We start from the raw sequence: 25,566 nt of genomic DNA on the forward strand, positions 1-25,566 counted from the left end.
GATGATAAGAGAGGTTGTATCTCTGGACATTCTGGTTGTAATGGGTGAGGTCACCGCATGTGTGGGAGGTGGGACAAAGGAGGTATCAGGGGTATGAAGAGTGGAACTAGGGGCTCCATTGTAAACTAAAACAATGATAACTAACCTGAACAACAGTATACAAGGCATATTGACATTTGAGAGATTCCGATTCCGTATCATATTGGGTGAGGCAGGTTACCGGAAGGTATAATCGAATAAAAAATCGAAAAGAGATTGAAAGTAAATATGGGTCCAGTGAGTGGATGGCCTGGCTGGGGACGCAGCGATTCAGACAGTTAGCAGGCCTGTGATAACAAGCTAACAGTTAGTAGGCCGGGGCTAAACAAGCTAGCAGTTAGCAGGCCAAATTAGCAAGCAAGCAGATAGCAAGGGCTAGAAAGTTAGCCTTTGGGGGACGTCGCGATGGGGGTTAAGTCTGTTTATGCCTCTTCATGCGGTGACATCGATAGACCGGTCGTGGGTCCGGATATTGTAGCCCAGGAGTATGCTTCGGTGGTAGCACAGGAGCTCTGGCCGGGCTAGCTTCAAGCTAAGTGGATGGAAACGCTAGCCAGGAGTAGTCATCCGGGGTTGAGTTTAGCTAGTTAGCTAGTTGTGAAGATCCAGATGAAAAAGTTCCGTTTGCAGTTCCTGTACCAGGCGGTGAGACAGCCCAACAGGATGCTCTCGATTGTGCATCTGTAGAAATTGATGAATGTTTTTGGTGACAAGCCAAATTTCTTCAGCCTCCTGAGGTTGAAGAGGCGCTGCTGCGCCTTCTCCACAACGCTGAGTGTGTGGGTGGACCAATTCAGTTTTTCCGTGATGTGTACGCCGAGGAACTTAAAACTTACTACCCTCTCCACTACTGTTCCATCGATGAGGATAGGGGGGTGCTCCCTCTGCCGTTTCCTGAAGTCCACAATCATCTCCTTTGTTTTGTTGACGTTGAGTGTGAGGTTATTTTCCTGACACCACACTCCGAGGTCCCTCACCTCCTCCCTGTAGGCCATTTTGTCGTTGTTGGTAATCAAGTCTACCACTGTAGTGTCGTCCGCAAACTTGATGATTGAGTTGGAGGCGTGCATGGCCACGTAGTCGTGGGTGAACAGGGAGTACAGGAGAGGGCTCAGAACGCACCCTTGTGGGGCCCCAGTGTTGAGGATCAGCGGGGTGGAGATGTTGTTACCTACCCTCACCACCTGGGGGCGGCCCGTCAGGAAGTCCAGTACCCAGGTGCACAGGGCGGGGTCGAGACCCAGGGTCTCGAGCTTGATGACGAGTTTGGAGGGTACTATGGTGTTAAATGCTGAGCTGTAGTTGATGAACAGCATTCTCACATAGGTATTCCTCTTGTCCAGATGGGTTAGTGCAGTGTGGTTGCGATTGCGTCGTCTGTGGACCTATTTGGGCGGTTAGCAAATTGGAGTGGGTTTAGGGTGTCAGGTAGGGTGGAGGTGATATGGTCCTTGACTAGTCTCTCAAAGCACTTCATGATGACGAAAGTGAGTGCTACGGGGCGGTAGTCGTTTAGCTTGAAGCATGTGGGAACAGCAGACTGTAAGGATTGATTGAATATGTCCGTAAACCCACCAGCCATCTGGTCTGCGCATGCTCTGAGGACGCGGCTGGGGATGCCGTCTGGGCCTGGAGCCTTGCGAGGGTTAACACGTTTAAATGTTTTACTCACGTCAGCTGCAGTGAAGGAGAGTCCGCAGGTTTGGTTGCGGGCCGTGTCAGTGGCACTGTATTGTCCTCAAAGCGGGCAAAAAAGCAATTTAGTCTGTCTGGGATCAAGACATCCTGGTCCGCGACGGGGCTCTTTTTCTTTTTGTAATCCGTGATTGACTGTAGACCCTGCCACATACCTCTTGTGTCTGAGTCGTTGAATTGCGACTCTACTTTGTCTCTATACTGGCTTAGCTTGTTTGATTGCTTTGCGGGGGGAATAGCTACACTGTCTGTATTCGGTCGCCTTACCCTGGTTAAAAGCAGTGGTTCGCTTTCATTTTCACGTGAATGCTGCCATCAATCCACGGTTTTTGGTTTGGGAATGTTTTAATCGTTGCTATGGGTACGACATCGTCAATGCACTTTTTAATGAACTCGCTCACCGAATCAGCGTATTCGTCAATGTTGTTGTTGGAAGGCATGTGGAACATATCCCAATCCACGTGATCGAAGCAGTCTTGAAGAGTGGAATCAGATTGGTCGGACCAGCGTTGAACAGACCTGAGCGCGGGAGCTTCTTATTTTAGTTTCTGTCTGTAGGCAGGGAGCAACAAAATGGAGTCGTGGTCAGCTTTTCCAAAAGGAGGGCCGGGGAGGGCCTTATATGCGTCGCGGAAGTTAGAATATCAAATCCAGGGTTTTACCAGCCCTGGTTGCGCAATCGATATGCTCATACAATCTAGGGAGTCTTGTTTTCAGATTAGCCTTGTTAAAATCCCCAGCTACAATGAATGCAGCCTCAGGATATGTGGTTTCCAGTTTGCATAGAGTCAAATAAAATTTGTTCAGGGCCATCGATGTGTCTGCTTGGGGGGGAATATATACGGCTGTGATTATAATCGAAGAGAATTCTCTTGGTAGATAATGCGGTCGACATTCGATTGTGAGGAATTCTAAGTCAGGTGAACAGAAGGACTTGAGTTCCTGTATGTTGTTATGATCACACCACGTCTCGTTAATCATAAGGCATACACCCCCGCCCCTCTTCTTACCAGAAAGATGCTTGTTTCTGTCGGCGCGATGCGTGAAGAAACCAGCTGGCTGCCCCGACTCCGTTAGCGTCTCTCGAGTGAGCCATGTTTCCGTGACGCAAAGAACGTTACAGTATCTGATGTCTCTCTGGAATGCTACCCTTTCTCGGATTTCATCAACCTTGTTGTCAAGAGACTGGACATTGGCGAGTAGTATGCTAGGGAGTGGTGCACGATGTGCCCGTCTCCGGAGCATGACCAGAAGACCGCTTCGTTTGCCTCTTTTACGACATCGTTGTTTTGGGTTGCCGGCTGGGATCCGATCTGTTGTCCTGGGTGGAAGGCAGAACACAGGATTCGCTTTGCGAAAGTCATATTCCTGGTCGTAATGATGGCGAGTTGACGTTGCTCTTATATTCAGTAGTTCCTCCCGCCTGTATGTAATGAAACCTAAGATGACCTGGGGTACCAATGTAAGAAATAACACGTAAAAAAAAAAATACAGCATAGTTTCCTAGGAACGTGAAGCGAGGCGGCCATCTCTGTCGGCGCCGGAAGATCTAAAAACCGATCTAAAAAGCTGGCTGATATCAGACCAAGTGGCACAACGGGAGCAGAGTGAGAGGGGCCAAAGATAAGATGTAGCTTCAGGATGCTCTGGACATACGATATATTGTAAGCTGGGTGGTTCCAGCCCAGAATGCTGATTGGCTGACCGACGTGGTATATCAGACCTTATACCATGAGTATGACAAAACATTTATGTTTACTGCTCAAATTACTTTGGTAATCAGTTTATAATAGCAATAAGGCCCGAGGGGGTGTGGTATATAGCCAATGCAAGGGCAGTTGTCTGGTACTCCGCATTGCGTTATGCTAAGAACAGCACTTAGATGTGGTGTATTGGCCATATACCACACCCCCTCGGGCCTTACTGATTAATTATACCCTGTAGTTCTCAGTATCAACTCTCTAATGCCTGACGTAATGAGACGTGGTGAGACAAGAAGTAGCATGCATAGTCACAGGGTGTGTCCCAATAATATCTCCTTCCTCCTGAAGTGTCCACTCGTTCACTTACTTACTTAGGCCTTTGTATTCTTTGAGGTAAACAGGCCATCGATGAATCGCCTCCATCCCTTTTGGTCTTGTGCTTTCTGCTCCAGGCGTTGCCATGTCAGACCCTTTGCCTTCATCACCTGCCCTGTGCTGTCTCCAGGTGGGTCTTCCTCTTTGTGTTTGCCATGTGGGTTCCATGTTAGGGCCTGCTTTGTGACTGATTTATTGTTTGTTCTGAGTGTGTGATCTGTATGTGTCGTTCACTACTTCCAACAAAATGCAAACACAGTGGATTGGAGTAAGTATGGAATAGAGTTGTGTTTCCATGTTTCTTATAACAGTAATTTTATGTTAAGTCAGTGAAGGGAAGTGAACTAGTGCACGCTTTGGGAGGAAGGAGAGATAATTGGGATGTGGCCACAGTCTTGATACCTGAGAACTAGAGGCAGTTGTGTCACCTTGTAGCTAGATTCTCAGTCCAATGCAATGTGGCGGACTGACAACAAGACTGAATATCATTGACTGCATGATACTATATTTACAAATCAATAGAAGATAAAAATTAAACAATCATTTACCGAAGTTTTCCTGTATTTGAACAGTTGATAAGATTTTCGGGAAATGAGGTTGAAGTTTGCTCTTGCAGATACTTATGTGTTATTTGGCCCAGGCCCAACAAATGTGTTTGTACAGAGGGCAGGAATAGTCCCAGTTAAAATGTATTTCTAATTTCCACACTCAACATGTAATTCCTAATAAGTCCTTTACTTTGGTCACATGACCTCACCCTTTATAAACAAGTCCTTGGAACTACCCAACTCCACAGACTCTTGCAGGTCCAGATGAAGACAATGATGAAGAAGACAAAGAAGACGATGCTTCCTCTCCAGCTGATTGTGATCGTTTGTCTGTCTTATGGACAGGCAGATGATTCCACCAACAAGCAATCCATCTCTGATTACAGCCGTGACCCTTTCATTACCCTTTTCTCTGGCCTGTCTGCCGAGGTGGGGAACCTGAGGAGGGAGGTTGAGGACTTGAGAAAGTCATGCAACTGTAAGTCTCTTGGATTTTTATATATTGTTTTCTTAATATAATAGTAACTAGATGCACCAGATATAAATTATATACATGCACAGAAAATGAACAATGACAGAACAATGGCCAATAATTCATTATCTGATATGACTGAATAAGTTGATTTGAATTTAAAGGGGAAGATAGATATTTAAAAAAATCATGTTAAATGGTTACTCAACTTGAAAGTTGTCTATCAATGGGCCAAGATAAACCTTGATACGGTTAGGTTAGGGTTAGGGTTAGGTTTAGAATAAGGGTAAAGGTTAAGTTTAGAGTTAGGGTTAGGTTTAGAATAAGAGTAAAGGTTAAGTTTAGGGTTAGGGTTAGGTTTAGAATAAGGGTAAAGGTTAAGTTTAGGGTTATGTTTAGAATAAGGGTAAAGGTTAAGTTTAGGGTTAGGGTTAGAATAGGGGTAAAGGTTAGGGTTAGGGTAGGGGTTAAGGTTAGAGCTAGGGTTAGGGTTAGCAGATAGTTTGTTGAAATGCTACTGATAGTTCTGTAAAGCATGGACTATCCAAATAAAGTGTAACTCTTTAGCCACTGCTAGTTCAACATGTCTGTGGGTGATGGACGCAAAAAAATGTAAATGTCAAATCTACTGAAATCAACTCATTTATTTGTTTTGTTATACTCAGCTGTAGATGTGGCCTTCTCAGCTGCCCTGCGACCTAGTATCCAGGACAATGAGGGCTACGGCAACACCGGGCCCTTCCAGGCAGACACCAACCTGGTCCACAGTCACATCATCACCAACGTTGGCAACGCGTTCAGCCCCCGGACAGGTCAGCCATTGAAATATTATTACGATTTACATAGACAACTCCCACTGCATCCAAATTTTTCCATATAATTCTTGCTTTGTCTGGCTGAAACATTCCCAGATAACATATTGGCTTTATAAGAACTACATATCAATGGGTAACAAATCATGTATAACTGTATTTCATGCTCTATAAGGATTCATAAAGATACACTACTAATAAAGCGGGACCTTTAGAGTAGGATAACTTGCCGTTATAAATAGTTTAATAATGCTTTATAAATCAGAAATTCTCATGAAGTTCCTTGTCGACACATACAGGAGCATTCACAGCACCAGTACATGGAGTCTACTACTTCACTTTCACCTCCTATACCTGGAAAAATGAGGCCAACATCGGTGTGGCCCTTTACAAGAACCAAGAGCAGGTAGCTCTGGTCTATGAGTATCAGGACAAAGGGGACAATGAAGACTTTGCGTCCAATGGGGCCACCCTGCAGCTGGCCAAAGGAGACATCGTTTACCTGGTCCTACCGTCTGGTTTCCAGGTGACCAGTAATGCTTTCAAAAACCTTAGCACCTTCAATGGCTTCCTTCTCTTCCAGGTTGAAGGAGAAAACGTCTGAGAGACTGAGGGGGTCAGGGTGTAGGTTGGGAGGGTTCTCCACTTAACTTCCACACATTATAATCTCTTTTGCTGTCATTTACATGTGTGTGAGGCAATAAAAGCAATGTTAAAAACAGCAATCGTTTCTTTCGTGAATTAATGGTTTGCAGCAATTACTTTTGTATTGCTCCCTTTGATCATGTTATCAATTTAGATGAATTTAATTTAGATTAGATTAAACCGGGATATGGCAGCAGGTGATTTAAATATATTTGTAGTAAATCAGATTAAGATTAGGAACCCGGATCCACCTTAAGCCCTTGTGACACAATACACTTGGAGATGTCTCTGTCCATATATCATGGACTATACTTTTATTAGTATTCTTGAAACAGTTACAACCAAATATTGCACATCAAACTATATTTTATAACAGCAACTTTACATTGTACAAAAAAATAGAAAGTTGCTGTCATTGGGGTGAGACTCGTGGGTTCTTGCTGACGGAGGACAGGGCGGTATCAGCTTCAGAGCCCACTGGTTCTGAGGCCCAGGGGTTCAGACCACACAGCAAGAAAGGAACAGCACAGTCACGGAACTGGAGAGAGACAGATACACAACACACTCATGGACGCAGAGATGGAAAAAGTACCGTATTGTCATACTTGAGTAAAAGTAAAAAATACCTTAATAGAAAATGACTCAAGTAAAAGTGAAAGTCACCCAGTAAAAAAATATTTGGTTTTGAATATACTTAAGTATCAAAAGTAAAGTATAAATAATTTTAAATTCTTATATTAAGCAAACCAGGCGCCACTATTTACTTGCTTTTATAATTATTTTTACAAATGGAGCATGTGTGTTTAGTAAATCCACCAGATCAGAGGCAGTAGGGATGACCAGGGATGTTCTCTTAATAAATGCATTAATTGGACCATTTTCCTGTCCTGCTAAGCATTCAAAATGTAACGAGTACTTTTGGGTGTCATGGAAAATGTATGGAGTAAAAAGTACCTTTTGTTCTTCAGGAATGTAGTGAAGTAAAAGTAAAAGTATTCAAAAATGTAAAAAAAATAGTAAAATAAAGTACAGATACCCCAAAAACCTACTTAAGTAGTACTTTAAAGTATTTTTACTTAAGTACTTTACACCACTGAATGTACTACACTAGCTATATAATACTCTCAGAAAACACAGTAACAACATGTACTACACTAGCTAGATAATACTCAGAAAAAACATTAACAACATGGACTACACCAGCTAGATAACACTCTCAGAAAACACAGTCACAACATGGACTCCACCAGCTAGATAATACTCATTATTAAACAGTACATAACAAAATGCATATTCCATCTTTCAAATTATGATTCTATGATGTATCTCAGATTTTTTATAGAGTACACAATCATACCTATACTCATGAATATGAAGACCACAGTGTTGTGTTTGTATGTACAGTTGAAGTCGGAAGTTTACATTAGCCAAATACATTTAAACTCAGTTTTTCAGTTTTGACATTTAATCCTAGTAAAAATTCTCTGTCTTAGGTCAGTTAGTGTTACGCTCGTTGATGGAAGGATCGGACCAAGGTGCAGGGTGGTAGGCGTACATTTTAATTTATTAAATGAACACCGAAAAAACAACAAATATGAAACGTAACGTCTAGTAGGGCTAAACAGCACAGTACCAAAACAAGATCCCACAAACAACAGTTGGAAAAAGGCTGCCTAAGTATGATCCCCAATCAGAGACAACGATAGACAGCTGCCTCAGATTGGGAACTATACCCGTCCAACAAAGAAATAGAAAACATAGATTGCCCACCCTAGTCATACCCTGACCTAACCAAATAGATCATTAAAAGGATCTCTAAGGTCAGGGCACCGTCGCTGGAGGATCCGGACTGGGAACCATCGCTGGAGGATCCGGACTGGGAACCGTCGCTGTAGGATTCGGACTGGGAACCGTCGCTGGAGGCTCTGGACTGCAGACCGTTGCTGGAGGCTCGGGGCCATGGATCATCACTGAAGGCTCTGGGCCATGGATCATCACAGGAGGCTCCGGGCCATGGATCATCACTGGAGGCTTTGGGCCATGGATCATCACTGGAGGCTTCGTGCGTGGAGCAGGCACAGCACGTACCAGGCTGGAGACACGCACTGGAGGCCGGGTGCATGGAGCTGGCACAAGATATACTGGACTGTGGAGGTGCACTGGAGGTCTGGAGCGAAGAGCTGGCACAACGCGTCCTGGACAAAAGACCACCTTCACACGGCATGTGCGGGAAGCTGGCACAGGACGCACTGGGCTGTGAAGGCGCACCGGATATACAGCGTGTAGAGCCGGCGCAGGATATCCTGGACCAAGGAAGTGCACTGGAGACCAGGAACGCTGAGCCGGCACCACCCGTCCTGGACAGATGCCCACTTTCGCACGGCAAGTGCGGGGAGCTGGCACAGCATGCACTGGGCTGTGGATGAGCACTGGAGACACAGTGCGTATCGCCGTAAAACATGGTGCCTGCCCAGTCACACGCTCCCCACGGTGAGTACAGGGAGTTGGCTCTGGTTTAAACCCTGGCTCCGCCAACCACCCCGTGTGCTACCCCCCATTTTTTGGGGCAGCCCCCAAAACCATACCCGGCCAACAAAGAAATAGAAAACATAGATTGCCCACCCGAGTCACACCCTGACCTAACCAAATAGAGAATTAAAATGATCTCTAAGGTCATACACCTTAGCCAAATACATTTAAACTCAGTTTTTCACAATTCCTGACGTTTAATCGTAGTAAAAATTCCCTGTCTTAGGTCAGTTAGGATCACCACTTTATTTCAAGTATGTGAAATGTCAGAATAATAGTACAGAGAATGATTTATTTCAGCTTTTATTTCTTTCATCACATTCACAGTGGGTCAGAAGTTTACATACACTCAATTAGTATTTGGTAGCATTGCCTTTAAATTGTTTAACTTGGGTCCAACATTTCAGGTAGCCTTCCACAAGCTTCCCACAATAAGTTGGGTGAATTGTGGCCCATTTCTCCTGATGGAGCTGGTGTAACTGAGTCAGGTTTGTAGGCCTCCTCGCTCGCACATGCTTTTTCAGTTCTTTCCACACATGTTCTATGGGATTGAGGTCAGGGCTTTGTGATGGCCACTCAAATACCTTGACTTTGTTGTCCTTAAGCCATTTTGCCACAACTTTGGAAGTATGCTTGGGGTCATTGTCCATTTGGGAGACCCATTTGCAACCAAGCTTTAACTTCCTGACTGATGTCTTGAGATGTTCAATATATCCACATCACTTTGTGAAGTGCACCAGTCCCTCCTTCAGCAATGCACCCCCGCAACATGATGCTGCCACCCCGGTGTCTCACGGTTGGGATGGTATTCTTCGACTTGCAAGCCTCCCCCTTATTCCTCCAAACATAACGATGGTAATTGTGGCCAAACAGTTCTATTTTTGTTTCATCAGACCGGAGGACATTTCTCCAAAAAGTACGATCTTTGTTCTCATGTGCAGTTGCAAACCGTAGTCTGGCATTTTTTAAGGAGGTTTTGGAGCAGTGGCTTCCTCCTTGCTGAGCGGCCTTTCCTGTCGATATAGGACTCATTTAACTGTGGATATAGATAATTTTGTACCTGTTTCCTCCAGCATCTTCACAAGGTATTTTGCTGTTATTCTGGGATTGATTTGCACTTTTCGCACCAAAGTAGGTTCATCTCTAGGAGACAGAATGCGTCTCCTTCCTGAGTGGTATGACGACTGCGTGGTCCCATGGTGTTTATACTTGCGTACTATTGTTTGTATAGATGAACGTGGTACCTTCAGGCGTTTTGAAATTGCTCCCAAGGATGAACCAGACTTGTGGAGGTCTACAATTTTTTTTCTGGGGTCTTGGCTGATTTCTTTAGATTTTCCCATGATGTCAAGCAAAGAGGCACTGAGTTTGAAGGTAGACATTGAAATACATCCACAGGTACACCTTCAATGGACTCAGATGATGTCAATTAGCCTATCAGAAGCTTCTAAAGCCATGACATAATTTTCTGGATTTTTCCAAGCTATTTAAAGGCACAGTCAACTTAGTGTATGTAAACTTCTGACCCACTGGAATTGTGATACAGTGAATTATAAGTGAAATAATCTGTCGGTAAACAATTGCTGGATAAATGACTTGTGTCATGCACAAAGTAGATGTCCTAACCGACTTGCTAAACTATAGTTTGTTAACAAGAAATTTGTGGAGTGGTTGAAAAACGAGTTTTAATTACTCCAACCTAAGTGTATGTAAACTTCCGACTTCAACTCTATGTGTGTCTGTGCTTGTTATACACAACTCTCAGCTTAGCGGTTACGAGTGTTGGGCCTGTAACCAAGAGGTTGCTGGTTCAAATCCCAGAGCCGGTAAGGTGGGCAAAACATTTTTTTGCCCTTGAACAAGCCAATGAAACAACAACTGCTCCCTGGGCGCTGAGATGGATGTCCATAGGCAGCCTCCCTGATTCAGAGGGGTTGGTTTAAATACGAAAGACACTTTTCGGTTGAATCCATTCAGTTGTGCAACTGACTAGGTCTCCTCTTTCCTTGTGTACTGTATGTGTTGTCCCTCACCTGTCTGTTCATGAACACGTATATGATGGGGTTGTAGACAGTACTGCTCTTGGCCAGGTACATGGGAACCGTGGCAATGAGAGGGTTGATGTGGAGGCTGGGGTCAAGGATCACAGAGAGGGCGAAGGCCGCGTAGGGCAACCAGCTGAGCAGGAAGGCCATCACCATGACTACCACCATACGCACAACCTGTATCTCCACGCGGGTGGTGCTGTTGCCCTCCAACACCTTCAGCTTGGACACCTGGGACAAACACACACATGAGTACACACACACACACACACACACACACGTATAAACACCCACACACACACATCCCATGCCCACCTGGTGCAGTGTGAAGAGGATGCGAGCGTAGGAGACCATGATGATGGAGAAAGGAATGGCAAAGCAGAGCAGGAAGTAAATAATGATGTAAGACATGTTTCCTGGTTCCCTGCTGTACCAGTTTGGGGAGCAGGAGGTCCTAACCCCCTCCAGTTCAAAGCTGCCCCAGCCAAACAGAGGTGGGGTGTTCCATAAAAACGACCACACCCAGGACAGGACCACCCCTCCGACTGCGTGCCTATGTTACAGTACGAATACATTACAGTTAACTTCATTACACATGTATCCTTACTTCTACACAACTGCTATCTTTCCCTCTGTACATGCACAGTTACGAGAGTTAAATGGAATACTTGACCTGGTCTGGAACATGACCGCCCCCATTGGTCGACACACCACCACATAACGGTCCACAGCTATCACGGCCACTGAACACAGACCTGCAATTCCTGGGAAGGACAACATCAAACATGTACACTACATGTACATGCAATAACCCAGGAAACACATCTATTCAACTGACATCAATAGGCCTAGTAGATTTGACAAATCTAACTCTCTCTGCATAGTCAGACACATCCATTTACTACCCCTAAACTGTTGTATTGAATTTAATTGAATTTATTTGGGTGAAAACATATACAACTAGATGCACAATGTATTCCCAGAGGATAGGATTTAAAAGTATTTATTAAAACACTTGTTTCCAAAGTGGTCCTCGATGGTAACTCACCAAAGAAAGCCACAGCGAAACCCTCCAGCACGCAGCCTAGCCGCCCCATGCTGAAGTAGCCCATAGCGTTGGTGACCATCGTGGGCAGTCCCCCGAACAGAGCACAGCCCAGGTCAGCCACTGCCAGGTTGACTAGGGCGTAGTTCAAAGGCTGGCGCAGCTTTCGGTGTCTCATCGTCACCATGATGACCAGGACGTTCATACAGACTCCGGACACCGAGAACACACCAATGATCACCGCCAGGATGGTGAAGCCCGTCCTGGAGAGCAGCGCTTCACTGACCGAGCCCGGGGAGGAGGAGATGTTTCCATGGAGATTGGGGAGAAGCTGTTGGTGGTCCATTCTGTTCTTTTTGGGGCAGTGGAGTTGAGTGGTGAGCACTACCCACCTGGCCAGACACCTGTGTTATAATATATAAGAAACACACTGGAAGGGCGTATCGTCGGCTTTTAGTCCGATGGTATTCCTAATCTATAAAAGCACAAAAGCAGTCCAATAGCAGATCTATAATAGATAAAACAGTCCAATAGCAGATCTATAATAGATAAAGCAGTCTAGTAGCAGATCTATAATAGATAAAGCAGTCCAATAGCAGATCTATAATAGATAAAGCAGTCCAATAGCAGATCTATAATAGATAAAGCAGTCCAATAGCAGATCTATAATAGATAAAACAGTCCAATAGCAGATCTATAATAGATAAAGCAGTCCAATAGCAGATCTATAATAGATAAAGCAGTCCAATAGCAGATCTATAATAGATAAAGCAGTCTAGTAGCTGATCTATAATAGATAAAGCAGTCCAATAGCAGATCTATAATAGATAAAGCAGTCCAGTATCTGATCTATAGTAGATAAAGCAGTCCAATAGCTGATCTATAATAGATAAAACAGTCCAATAGCAGATCTATAATAGATAAAGCAGTCCAGTATCTGATCTATAGTAGATAAAGCAGTCCAATAGCAGATCTATAATAGATAAAGCAGTCCAATAGCAGATCTATAATAGATAAAGCAGTCCAGTATCTGATCTATAGTAGATAAAGCAGTCCAGTATCAGATCTATAATAGATAAAGCAGTCCAGTATCAGATCTATAATAGATAAAGCAGTCCAATAGCAGATCTATAATAGATAAAGCAGTCCAGTATCTGATCTATAGTAGATAAAGCAGTCCAATAGCTGATCTATAATAGATAAAACAGTCCAATAGCAGATCTATAATAGATAAAGCAGTCCAGTATCTGATCTATAGTAGATAAAGCAGTCCAATAGCAGATCTATAATAGATAAAGCAGTCCAATAGCAGATCTATAATAGATAAAGCAGTCCAATAGCAGATCTATAATAGATAAAGCAGTCCAGTATCTGATCTATAGTAGATAAAGCAGTCCAGTATCTGATCTATAGTAGATAAAGCAGTCCAGTATCTGATCTATAATAGATAAATAGCAGATCTATAATAGATAAAGCAGTCCAGTATCTGATCTATAATAGATAAAGCAGTCCAGTATCTGATCTATAATAGATAAATAGCAGATCTATAATAGATAAAGCAGTCCAGTATCTGATCTATAATAGATAAATAGCAGATCTATAATAGATAAAACAGTCTAGTATCTGATCTATAATAGATAAAGCAGTCCAGTATCTGATCTATAATAGATAAATAGCAGATCTATAATAGATAAAACAGTCCAGTATCTGATCTATAATAGATAAAGCAGTCCAATAGCAGATCTATAATAGATAAAGCAGTCTAGTAGCAGATCTATAATATATAAAACAGTCCAATAGCAGATCTATAATAGATAAAGCAGTCCAATAGCTGATCTATAATAGATAAAGCAGTCCAGTAGCTGATCTATAATAGATAAAGCAGTCCAGTATCTGATCTATAATAGATAAAGCAGTCCAGTATCTGATCTATAATAGATAAATAGCAGATCTATAATAGATAAAGCAGTCCAGTATCTGATCTATAATAGATAAATAGCAGATCTATAATAGATAAAACAGTCCAGTATAAAGCAGTCCAGTATCAGATCTATAATAGATAAAGCAGTCCAGTATCAGATCTATAATAGATTAAGCAGTCCAATAGCAGATCTATAATAGATAAAACAGTCCAATAGCTGATCTATAATAGATAAAACAGTCCAATAGCTGATCTATAATAGATAAATAGCAGATCTATAATAGATAAAACAGTCCAGTGTCTGATCTATAATAGATAAAGCAGTCCAGTAGCAGATCTATAATAGATAAAGCAGTCCAATAGCAGATCAATAATAGATCCAGCAGTCTAATCGAGGCCCTATGTAGTGTAGTAGCCTGGTAATGGCTCTACAGATTCAGAGACTCAGAATCTGGACCACTCTGTCCTTATAAAGCTACTCAGTAGAGAGAGGCTGTAGATTATAAGAGATAAAACCAACTAAATCCCTAGATCCGGATTGAGGGGTCAATAATTCAGGGGGGCTCAATTCCTGAGGGATCTTTGATTGCACTTTCCTTGATAGCTTTGCTGCATGATCCACTGCTAACTAGAGGAGTTGGAGAGGGTCTGCTGTTCCCAGGGACCACCTGTCAGTCAAACTGGCTTTGTGTAACACACTGTCCTTATGTGACATAAGAGGAAATTTAGATAACAATGGGACGTTGGGATTGACTAGATATCCTGGGGTAATCTACAGTCCGTTCTACTGACTGAACAATGTTATGTCATGGGTGAGTGAGGTTTTATCAAGGGCTTTATGATGTCACAGTAACTGAAACAATGATAGATTATAGACTTTTCCTAATGTTAACCTGTGGTTCCCAGAAAGAGGCAAAAGGGTTGTAGGAATTGAGTCTGTCTGTCTGTCTGTCTGTCTGTCTGTCTGTCTGTCTGCCTGCCTGCCTGCCTGTCTGTCTGTTGTCGTGGAAATTTCCTCTATTTACCAAATCATGAGAGCAAACCACAACACAAGTCAGAGTTAGTTATCAAAGTCCATCTTTAATTATATGAGCTCTATCACAACCCTGTGACTCTCAGATCAATTCAGTGTCTATCAATGAATTCTCTGAGAGCCCCCTCTACATTGCAACTGAGATCCTTTAATAGCAAAGATCCACCCCCCCCTAGACGACATGACAAACCACAGGTCTTAGGAACTTACACAAAGAAAATACTTTACTTCAGAGAGGAGTATCCCCTAGCCAGACAGAGTTGGCTATAAATTATCGTTCAGTTTGGTCTCCTAAACAAAGCTCTTATTTCGTCCTTGGTACAAAATGGTACCAAGACATTACCCCCACCCTATGATATATATCAAATTGTCATTTAGATACAACCAATTCTAAATACAACCAATCCTGGACAAACTCACGGAGAGGAGAGTGAGGCTATAGGTCAACAAAAGAGGGAGCATAGAATGATTCCAGACACTGCCATCCTCCTCTCCCCGATGGGAAAAGTAGGGAGTGACCGGCACACAGACACAGTGGAGCAAAAGATATGTTTACACATGATGACACCTTGACCTCTCCCCTCTCTGCGGCCCAAACAACTTAGTCCTGACCACTATAGTACAACAAAATACATTCTTATGAGAAATAACTCATAAGCATATGATGAATATAAAACATCTTACCTATGTTACCAACCAATTATGATTATTCCCCAACACTGTCTGTCTGTCTGTCTGTCTGTCTGTCTGTCTGTCTGTCTGTCTGTGTCTGTGTACAGCTGACCTTTAACCCCATAATCCTAACACAGATGGAAGCAGCTCCAGGTAATTCAAACATGTTTATTGGTTGAAAATGTGTTGCACTCTACAGACATACATTAACGGTGTCATTGTCTACAAGCTAGCTAACAGAGGCATGGTCCAAGGCCACAACACTATACGCCAAATGCCATTCAAGCAGCCCAAGTTTATTGGGATACATACTGCAGGGGTTAAAACAACCAGACAAAATGTGAATGTGGTAAAAAATAAAACCAACAAAGAACAGATTACATATTCATTCTATATTAGTAACAGGTGAGTCAGACAATGATAATCTCCATCACAGTGTGTCCTCCCTCTGTGAGAATCTTAATGAAGGACATCAAGGGGTGTTACTGACTCATTTACATCTTGTTAGTCCCTGATTCAGACAGAGACAGTATCCACTGATCCAGACACCTTCCCTGGTAACACTCTCAGAGGGTGGAGAAAACAGAGATTCCTGATGTATGGAAAGACTCTCTCAGTGAAAGTGTGTGTGAATGTGTGTAGATGTGTGTTATTGACAAGGTCAGAGAATGACAGCTTTCCTCCTTCCCAGTCTAGCTGCACTCTGATCCTCTGGGGATTCTGTCTCACTATGAGGGGAGTGAGTGGCATATTTGGTACATGTGTGTTATAATCACCACCACCAAACAACACACCCCAGGATCTATGCCAATAACCATTGTATCCCTTCCTCTGGACAGACTCTGTGATCACACCCAGGTCCCAGCCTTTATTCTTCCTAACATCAATGTCCCAGCTGTGTGTTCCTGAGTTAAAACCTTTAGAGCCCAGGACCATTCTATGGCTATCAAACCTCTCTGGGTTGTCAGGAAGCTGCTGTTTCTCATCACTGTATCTCACACTGGTCAGATCATCAGACAGGATGAGATCTGGGTGGGCAGTGTTGAGTTCCAGAGTAACTGGAGCTGTAGAGAGAGAACACATACACACTGGATTAATTCAAATGTAGGGGGAATATATTACTGCATATGATATATAATGCTATGTGTTGTATGTTTTGTGTTACATACACCACCATTCAGAAGATCGGGGTAATTTAGAAATGTCCTTGTTTTTGTAAAGAAAAGCACATTTCTTTTACCATTAAAATAAAATATATTGATCAGAAATACAGTGTAGACATTGTTAATGTTGTAAATGACTATTGTAGCAAGAAACAGCTGATTTCTAATGGAAGATCTACATAGGCGTACAGAGACCCATTGTCAGCAACCATCACTCCTGTGTTCCAATGGTTTATCATTTTTAAAGGCTAATTGATCATTTGAAAACCCTTTTGCAATTATATTAGCACAGATGAAAAGTGTGGTGCTGATTAAAGAAAAGCCGTATCTCAGACTGGCCAATGAAAAGAAAAGATTAAGATGGGCAAAAGAACACAGACACTGACTGGACAGAGATACAGCTTTTTCTTTGCAACTCTGCCTAGAAGGCCAGCATCCCGGAGTCGCCTCTTCACTGTTGATGTTGTTTCTCAAACTAGACACTCTAATGTACTTGTCCTCTTGCTCAGTTGTGCACCGAGGTCTCCCACTCCTCTTTCTATTCTGGTTAGAGACAGTTGGCGCCAGAAGAAATGGCAGCAGTTTTACGGGGGTCCAATCAATTGTGATATTATGTGTTTTTTTGTTGCGTTATTTGTAACTTATTTTGTACGTAATGTTTCTGCCACCATATTTTACAGCAAAAAGGAGCTTCTGGATATCAGGACAGCGATCACTCACCTCGGATCAGACAAAGATTTTTTCTACAACAAAGACGACGTACAAGACATTCTCCAAACCCCCCACAGGACCGACATCCCCGTTATTTGCAAGAGTAAGCGACGCAGGTACATAAGACAAAGAGCCGGATGCCTGGTCAGGCCCTGGCGAAGGCGACTGGGAAAGCTGCCGTTACCGTCAATACTACTCGCCAAAGTGCAATCATTGGACAATAAATTAGACGAAGTACGATCACGAATATCCTACCAACGGAACATCAAAAACTGTAATATCCTGTGTTTCATGGAATCGTGGCTGAATGACGACATGGATATTCAGCTAGCGGGATATACGCTGCACCGGCAAGATAGAACAGCACACTCCGGTAAGCCGGGGTGGGGGTGAGAATATTTGTAAACAACAGCTGGTGCACAAAATCTAAGGAAGTCTCTAGATTTTGCTCGCCTGAAGTAGAGTATATTGTGATAAATTGCAGGCCACACTACTTGCCTAGAGAGTTTTCAGCTATACTTTTCGTGGCTGTTTATTTACCACCACAGACAGATGCTGGAACTAAGACCACACTCAGTCAGCTGTATATAGGAAATAAGCAAACAGGAAACCACTCACCCAGAGGTGGCGCTCCTAGTGGCCGAAGACCTTAACCTCTCTCGGGTAGGGGGCAGTATTTTCACGTCCGGATGAAAAGCGTGCCCAAAGTAAACTGCCTGTTACTCAGGCCCAAGCTAGGATATGCATATAATTGGTAGATTTGGATAGAAAACACTCTAAAGTTCCTAAAACTGTTAAAATTAGGTCTGTGAGTATAACAGAACTGATATGGAAGAAGAAACCCCGAGGACAAACCATCCCAAAAAAACAATATTTCAGTCTACCACTGTTTTCAATGGCTGTCACTTTTATTATAAGGCGAAATCCTCCCAGATTGCAGTTCCTATGTCTTCCAATAGATGTCAGTCTTTAGAAAGAGTTTCATGCTGGTTTTTGGAAAAATGAGCCAGAAATGGAAGTTTTTCTAGGTGGCTCCCATTTTGGCTGTAGTGTTTCCAAACGCATGGAAGAGAGCGTGTTCTTTTGTATTTTTCTACGGTAAAGACAATAACGATTCTCCGTCTTAAATTTGATCGTTTATTTACGTATTTTGGGTATCTAAGGTTTGATTATAAACGTTGTTTAACTTGTTTGGAAAAGTTTATTAGTAACGTTTGGGATTCATTTTGTATGCATTTTGATGGAGGGAAACTGGGTGGATTATTGACTGAAGCGCGCCAGCTAAACTGAGTTTTTATGGATATAAAGAAGGACATTATCGAACAAAAGGACTATTTGTGATGTATCTGGGACCTTTTGGAGTGCCAACAGAAGAACATCAAAGGTAAGGCATTTATTAAATCGCTATTTCTGACTTTCTGCCTGGTTGAAATATGTTTTTAATGCTTTTGTATGCGGGGCGCTGTCCTCAGATAATCGCATGGTGTGCTTTCGCCGTAAAGCCTTTTTGAAGTCTGACACAGCGGCTGGATTAACAAGAAGTTAAGCTCTATTTTGATGTATTACACTTATGATATTATGAAAGTTAAATATTTATAATTCTGTAGTTTGAAATTCGGACACATTTCACTGGATAAGTGAAATAAGAAGTTAATGCAGGGAAACTTAAATCAGTTCTACCAAATCTCTATCAACATGTTAAACCAGAGGGAAAACATTTCTAGATCACCTGTACTCCACACACAGAGACGCGTACAAAGCTCTCCCTCCATTTGGTAAATCCGACCCCAACTCTGTCCTCCTGATTCCTGCTTACAAGCTAAAATTAAAGCAGGAAGCACCAGTGACTCGGTCTATAAAAAAGTGGTCAGATGAAGCAGATGCTAAACTACAGGACTGTTTTGCTATCACAGACTGGAACATGTTCCGGGATTCTTCCGATGGCATTGAGAAGTACACCACATCAGTCACTGGCTTTATCAATAAGTGCATCAAGGATGTCGTCCCCACAGTGACAGTACGTACATACCCCAACCAGAAGCCATGAATTACAGGCAACATTCGCACTGAGCTAAAGGGCAGAGCTGCCGCTTTCAAGGTGCGGGACTCTAATCCGGACACTTACAAGAAATCCAGCTATGCCCTGCGACGAACCATCAAACAGGCAAAGCAATACAGGGCTAAGATTGAATCATACTACACCGGCTCCGATGCTCGTCTCATGTGGCCGTGCTTGCAAACTATTACAGACTACAAAGGGAAGCACAGCTGCCAGCTGCCCAGTGACACAAGCCTACCAGAATAGCTAAATCACTTCGAGGCAAGCAACACTGAGGCATGCATGAGAGCATCAGCTGTTCCGGACGACTGTGTGATCACGCTCTCCGTAGCCGATGTGAGTAAGACCTTTAAACAGGTCAACATACACAAGGCTGCGGGGCCAGATGGATTACCAGGACGTGTGATCCGGCCATGTGCTGACCAACTGACAGGTGTCTTCACTGACATTTTCAACATGTCCCTGATTGAGCCTGTAATACCAACATGTTTCAAGCAGACCACCATAGTCCCTGTGCCCAAGAACACTAAGGCAACCTGCCTAAATCACTACAGACCTGTAGCACTCACGTCCGTAGCCATGAAGTGCTTTGAAAGGTTGGTAATGGCTCACATCAACACCATTATCCCAGAAACCCTAGACTCACTCCAATTTGCATACCACCCAAACAGATCCACAGATGATGCAATCTCTATTGCACTCCACACTGCCCTTTTCCACCTGGACAAAAGGAACACTTATGTGAGAATGCTATTCATTGACTACAGCTCAGCGTTCAACACCATAGTGCCCACGAAGCTCACCACTAAGGATCCTGGGACAAAACACCTCCCTCTGCACCTTGATCCTGGACTTCCTGACGGGCCGCCCCCAGGTGGTAAGGGTAGGTAGCAACACATCTGCCACGCTGATCCTCAACACTGGAGCTCCTCAGGGGTGCATGCTCAGCCTGTACTCCCTGTTCACCCTCGACTGCATGGCTAGGCACGACTCCAACACCATCATTAAGTTTGCAGATGACACAACAGTGGTAGGCCTGTTCACAGACAACGACAAGACAGCCTATAGGGAGGAGGTCAGAGACCTGGCCGGGTGGTACCAGAATAACAACCTATCCCTCAACGTAGCCAAGACTAAGGAGATGATTGTGGACTACAGGAAAAGGAGGACCGAGCATGCCCCCATTCAGGTTGAGAGCTTCAAGTTCCTCGGTGTCCACATCAACAACAAACTAGAATGGTCCAAACACACCAAGACAGTCGTGAAGAGGGCACAACAAAGCCTATCCCCCTCAGGAAACTAAAAAGATTTGGCATAGGTCCTGAGATCCTCAAAAGGTTCTACAGCTGCACCATCAAGAGCATCCTGACTGGTTGCATCACTGCCTGGTATGGCAATTGCTCGGCCGCAAGGCACTACAGAGGGTAGTGCGTATGGCCCAGTACATCACTGGGGCTAAGCTGCCTGCCATCCAGGACTTCTACACTTGGCGGTGTCAGAGGAAGGCCCTAAAAATTGTCAAAGACCCCAGCCACCCCAGTCATTGACTATTCTCTCTACTACCGCATGGCAAGCGGTACCGGAGTGCCAAGTCTAGGACAAAAAGGCTTCTCAACAGTTTCTACCCCCAAGCCATAAGACTCCTGAACAGGTAATCAAATGGCTACCCAGACTATTTGCATTGTGTGCCACCCCCCAACCCCCGCCAACCCCTCTTTTACGCTACTGCTACTCTCTGTTCATCATATATGCATAGTCACTTTAACCATATCTACATGTACATACTACCTCAATCAGCCTGACTAACCGGTGTCTGTATGTAGCCTCGCTACTTTTATAGTCTCGCTACTGTATACAGCCTGTCTTTTTACTGTTGTTTTATTTCTTTACTTACCTATTGTTCACCTAACACCTTTTTTGCTCTATTTGTTAGAGCCTGTAAGTAAGCACTGTAAGGTATACACTTGTTGTATTCGGTGCCCCTGACAAAAACTTTGATTTGATTTGAGTAGTACACACTATTGTACGAGATCTTCAGTTTCTTGGCAATTTCTCGCATGGCATAGCCTTAATTTCTCAGAACAAGAATAGACTTACGAGTTTCAGAATTAAGTTCTTTGTTTCTGGCCATTTTGAGCCTTTAATCGAACCCACAAATGCTGATGCTCCAGATACTCAACTAGTCTAAAGAAGGACAACTTTATTGCTTCTTTAGCGCAATAGTTTTCAGCTGTGCTAACATGTTTGCAGAATGGTTTTCTAATGATCAGTTAGCCTTTTAAAATGATAAACTTGGAATAGCTAACACAACGTGCCATTGGAACACAGGAGTGATGGTTGCTGATAATGGGCCTCAGTACGACTATGTAGATATTCCATTAAAAGTCTGCCGTTTCCAGCTACAATAGTATTTTACAACATTAACAATGTCTACACTGTATTTCTGATCAATTTGATGTTATTTTAATGGGCAAAATATTTTGCTTATCTTTCAAAAACAAGTACATTTCTAAGTGACCCCAAACTTTTGAACGGTAGTGCATGTGCACATGATAAACATTTCACTAGAGTCGCAATAACATCCGCTAACCATGTGTATGTGACCAATAACATTTGATTTGATTACTTATTGGAAGATCCTCTGTAAACGTACAAAATAAATGTACAGTATGTAAGTAATTCTAAATATCATTCACTGTCTATTTTTTCAGTATTGGAGAGTAATAGTGGTGGTCCAATATACAGTGTGTACAAAACATTAATAACACCTTCCTAATATTTTCTGCAATAAGAACAGGCTCAATTCTTCAGGAAAGGACTGAAGCATTCCACAGGGATACTAGCCCATCCAATCCAATCCTGACTCCAATGCTTCAAACAGTTCTTTCAAGATGGCTGGATGTCCCTTGGGTGGTGGCTCATACTTGATACTCACAGGAAACGGTTGAGCATGAAATCCCCATCCGTGTTGCAGCAGATCTTGACAAAAACCGGTGTGCCTGGCACCAACTACCACACCAAGTTCAAAGGCAATTCAATCTTTTGTCTTGCCTATTCACCCTCTGAATGGCACAAAATGTTTCAACTGTCTCAAGGATTTAAAATCTTTCTTAAACCTGTCTCCTCCCCTTTACCTACACTGATTGAAGTGGATTTAACAAGTGACATCAATAACGAATCATGGCTTCACCAAGTCAGTCTAAATCATTGAAAGAGCTGGTGTTCTTAATGTTTTGTACACTCAGTGTTTAATACCCATTATATCTCAAAGACCTACTCACTGTAGTGAACTACTCCCTGCATCTTCTCCCAGACTCTGAACTGCAGGTTTCCCAGGTGCTTTGCCACATCGATCAGCGCTCCTGAAACCCTCTCTGGATCTGGCAGTGTACACTGGGCTCTGGAAGAACATTCAGGAGTCAGTGTTGCTGTGGGGTTTGATACAGAACCATAGAGAAGAGAGAGACAAAATAAAGTCCCATTACCTTTTCACTGTATCCTTGTAGTTCTGTTGGGAAACAAAATAACACGTTAATAGGTGTATTGATCTTAGAAAATCAATTACTACAATATTTATTTCATAATTGATACGGCAGTTGATTTATCAGAGGTAGATTAGTCCTTACCTGCAGGAATGAGATGTCCTCAGCTCCCAGCTCTTCTTCTATGGTTCTGATTGTGTCTGAAAGTGATGATATCTCTCTGCTCATCTTCTCAATCTTCTTCTTCATCATCTGACTCTTCTGCTCCTCTTCCTCCTTCAGTTCAGCTATCCTGGCTCTCTCTTCATGATATAGAAACTGATGAAACTTCTTAAACTCCATCTTAATCAGCCTCTCTGTGTGCTGGGCCTGGCTCTGGAGACAGTAGAGAGGAATGTCAAAGAAATCATCAATATCCATAATTCCACAGGGTTATGGTAAATCTTCACAGTATCATTGTATCTCAGCTTCACTCTGTATTCTTACCATGATGTGGTTGGCTGTTTGATCACAGCTCAGTTTAACTTCTCTGAAGACCTTCATCTTCTCCTGTAAGGGCTCCAGTGCAGTCTTGAGTTCCTCCTGGAATGAAACAGCATTATAAAGAGGTGCTGTGTGTAAAAGGAGTGGATTGGCACACAGATCTTAATTCACAATGACTGTATGCACATACAAAAACACAATTAGGTGGGAGCTTATATTCTAACATATACAAGTGTGTATTAATACACATGTGAATTGGCACCCTTGGAGAGGATGATTAAGGTCTGCTATTATCAACAGCGACCCGTGGTACCTGCAACCCACATACTGTAAGTCAAATCAAATCCAACTTTCTTTGCACCAAATACAACAAGTGTAGACTTAGCATGAAATGCTAACTTAACTGACAAGCCCTTAACCAACAGTGCCGTTCAAGAAGAGTTAAGAAAATATTTACCAAGTAGACTAAAATAAAAAGTAATAATAAAAGTAACACAATAAGGATAACAATAACGAGGCTATATACAGGGGGCACCGGTACGAAGTCAGTGTGGAAGCTATATACAGGGGGCACCGGTACCGAGTCAATGTGGAGGCTATATACAGGGGGCACCGGTACGAAGTCAGTGTGGAAGCTATATACAGGGGGCACCGGTACCGAGTCAGTGTGGAAGCTATATACAGGGGGCACCGGTACGAAGTCAGTGTGGAAGCTATATACAGGGGGCACCGGGACCGAGTCAGTGTGGAAGCTATATACAGGGGGCACCGGTACCGAGTCAGTGTGGAAGCTATATACAGGGAGCACCGGTACCGAGTCAATGTGGAAGCTATATACAGGGGGCACCGGTACCGAGTCAATGTGGAAGCTATATACAGGGGGCACCGGTACCGAGTCAATGTGGAAGCTATATACAGGGAGCACCGGTACCAACTTTGTTAATTGTAGTGATTAATACATCTCCTACCTTATGATCCAGTACAGCTTCATCTATTGGGCAGCAGTCATGGCTTTTATGCTTTTTGGAAGTTTGACACACAAAACAGATGGGCTGTTTATCCTCCAGACAGAACAGCTTGAGTTTCTCACTGTGCAGACTGCAAAGCACCTCAGGCCCTGCTGAAGCTCTCTGACTTCTATCGTGTAAGTAGGCCTCACACAGGTTCTTTAAAACCAGGTTACAGGGGGGGAATTCCATTGATGATTTCTTTCTGCAGACTGGACATTCCCAAGATGTCTTCTGTTTCCAGTATTCCTCCAGACAGGCTTTACAGAAGCTGTGGCTACACAACAGGACCACAGGATCCTTGAAGATGTCACAGCATACTGGACAGGAGAAATCAACCTCGGAGAGAGAAGCTTTAGAGGCCATTTCTCACTGCTTATCTCTCTGTTATGAAGGTTTACTTTCACTTCTGACTTCTGAACTCTTTTGACTAAGGTTCACTTTTGAAAACTCATCTGAACTTAGAAATCTCTGTTTTCCTGACGGTGTTCCTTAGTCTTCAATTGTTGTTTTGATTCTTGGTTGTTTACAAAGAATTCTAAATAGCTCAATGTTACAGCGCTGTTCTGTTGTGAGCTTTCCTCCTTCCTGTTAAGCAGGAGTAGGGTGGAGCTCTCTGCTGAGTTGTCTTTATATCAGTTTGAGTCTGTGCAGGACACTTCCACTAGATGTCAGTGTTTGGTTAAATATAACTGGATTTTATTGCTTCAAAAGGCCAGGTTTATGAAATTTACCAAATAAACTGATCTAAGGTTTCTCCTCATCTGACTTGACTGTTAGCTGAATTCTGACTATCTATGTCTCTGGTCAATTCAGCACCATAGACAGCAACTGTATGGAAGTGCAAAGCAGTCAACTTCAGCAGCTGAAACTCCTACATTGGACTGGAGTTTACATTCAGTCTGCCAAGAGCAAGATGGTGACTCCACACAACAAACCAACTCCCCAAACAAGAGCCTGGAGTTGTGTTTGTGAATGTGTGCTTGTGTATGTACGTGTGTGTGCATGTATGTGTACACAGTATTTGTGTGCAGCTGATCTTAATTTAACCCCATTATCCAAACACAGATGGAAGACCCTCAATAATTCATCATGTTTATTGGGTGAAAATGTGTTACTTTCCATAG

At 43.1% G+C, this 25,566-nt stretch overlaps 3 protein-coding genes across 3 annotated transcripts; 1 reads left to right on the forward strand and 2 right to left on the reverse strand.

Moving 5' to 3' along the window:
- Positions 1 to 4,501: 4,501 nt before the first annotated feature.
- Positions 4,502 to 6,365, forward strand: LOC139368891 (complement C1q tumor necrosis factor-related protein 3-like). The gene is made up of 3 exons (XM_071108366.1): positions 4,502 to 4,838; positions 5,498 to 5,644; positions 5,944 to 6,365. Exons 1-3 carry the CDS (start codon positions 4,625 to 4,627, stop codon positions 6,246 to 6,248), a joined length of 666 nt encoding a protein of 221 aa, XP_070964467.1. The 5' UTR covers positions 4,502 to 4,624; the 3' UTR covers positions 6,249 to 6,365.
- Positions 6,366 to 6,701: 336 nt separating this feature from the next.
- LOC139368890 (parapinopsin a) lies at positions 6,702 to 12,254 on the reverse strand. Its single transcript, XM_071108365.1, has 5 exons — positions 11,912 to 12,254; positions 11,537 to 11,627; positions 11,179 to 11,416; positions 10,852 to 11,094; positions 6,702 to 6,827 (listed from the first exon to the last, which is right to left on the reverse strand). Exons 1-5 carry the CDS (start codon positions 12,252 to 12,254, stop codon positions 6,702 to 6,704), a joined length of 1,041 nt encoding a protein of 346 aa, XP_070964466.1.
- A 2,638-nt stretch (positions 12,255 to 14,892) lies between these two features.
- LOC139368892 (zinc-binding protein A33-like) lies at positions 14,893 to 25,057 on the reverse strand. The gene is made up of 6 exons (XM_071108367.1): positions 24,401 to 25,057; positions 23,436 to 23,531; positions 23,094 to 23,324; positions 22,953 to 22,975; positions 22,749 to 22,867; positions 14,893 to 16,598 (listed from the first exon to the last, which is right to left on the reverse strand). The coding sequence occupies exons 1-6, from the start codon at positions 24,803 to 24,805 to the stop codon at positions 16,051 to 16,053; spliced, it is 1,422 nt and encodes a 473-aa protein (XP_070964468.1). The 5' UTR covers positions 24,806 to 25,057; the 3' UTR covers positions 14,893 to 16,050.
- Between the last annotated feature and the right edge of the window lie 509 nt (positions 25,058 to 25,566).

Source organism: Oncorhynchus clarkii, chromosome 16 (genome assembly GCF_045791955.1).
Source record: "Oncorhynchus clarkii lewisi isolate Uvic-CL-2024 chromosome 16, UVic_Ocla_1.0, whole genome shotgun sequence".
NCBI classification, from domain to species: domain Eukaryota; kingdom Metazoa; phylum Chordata; class Actinopteri; order Salmoniformes; family Salmonidae; genus Oncorhynchus; species Oncorhynchus clarkii.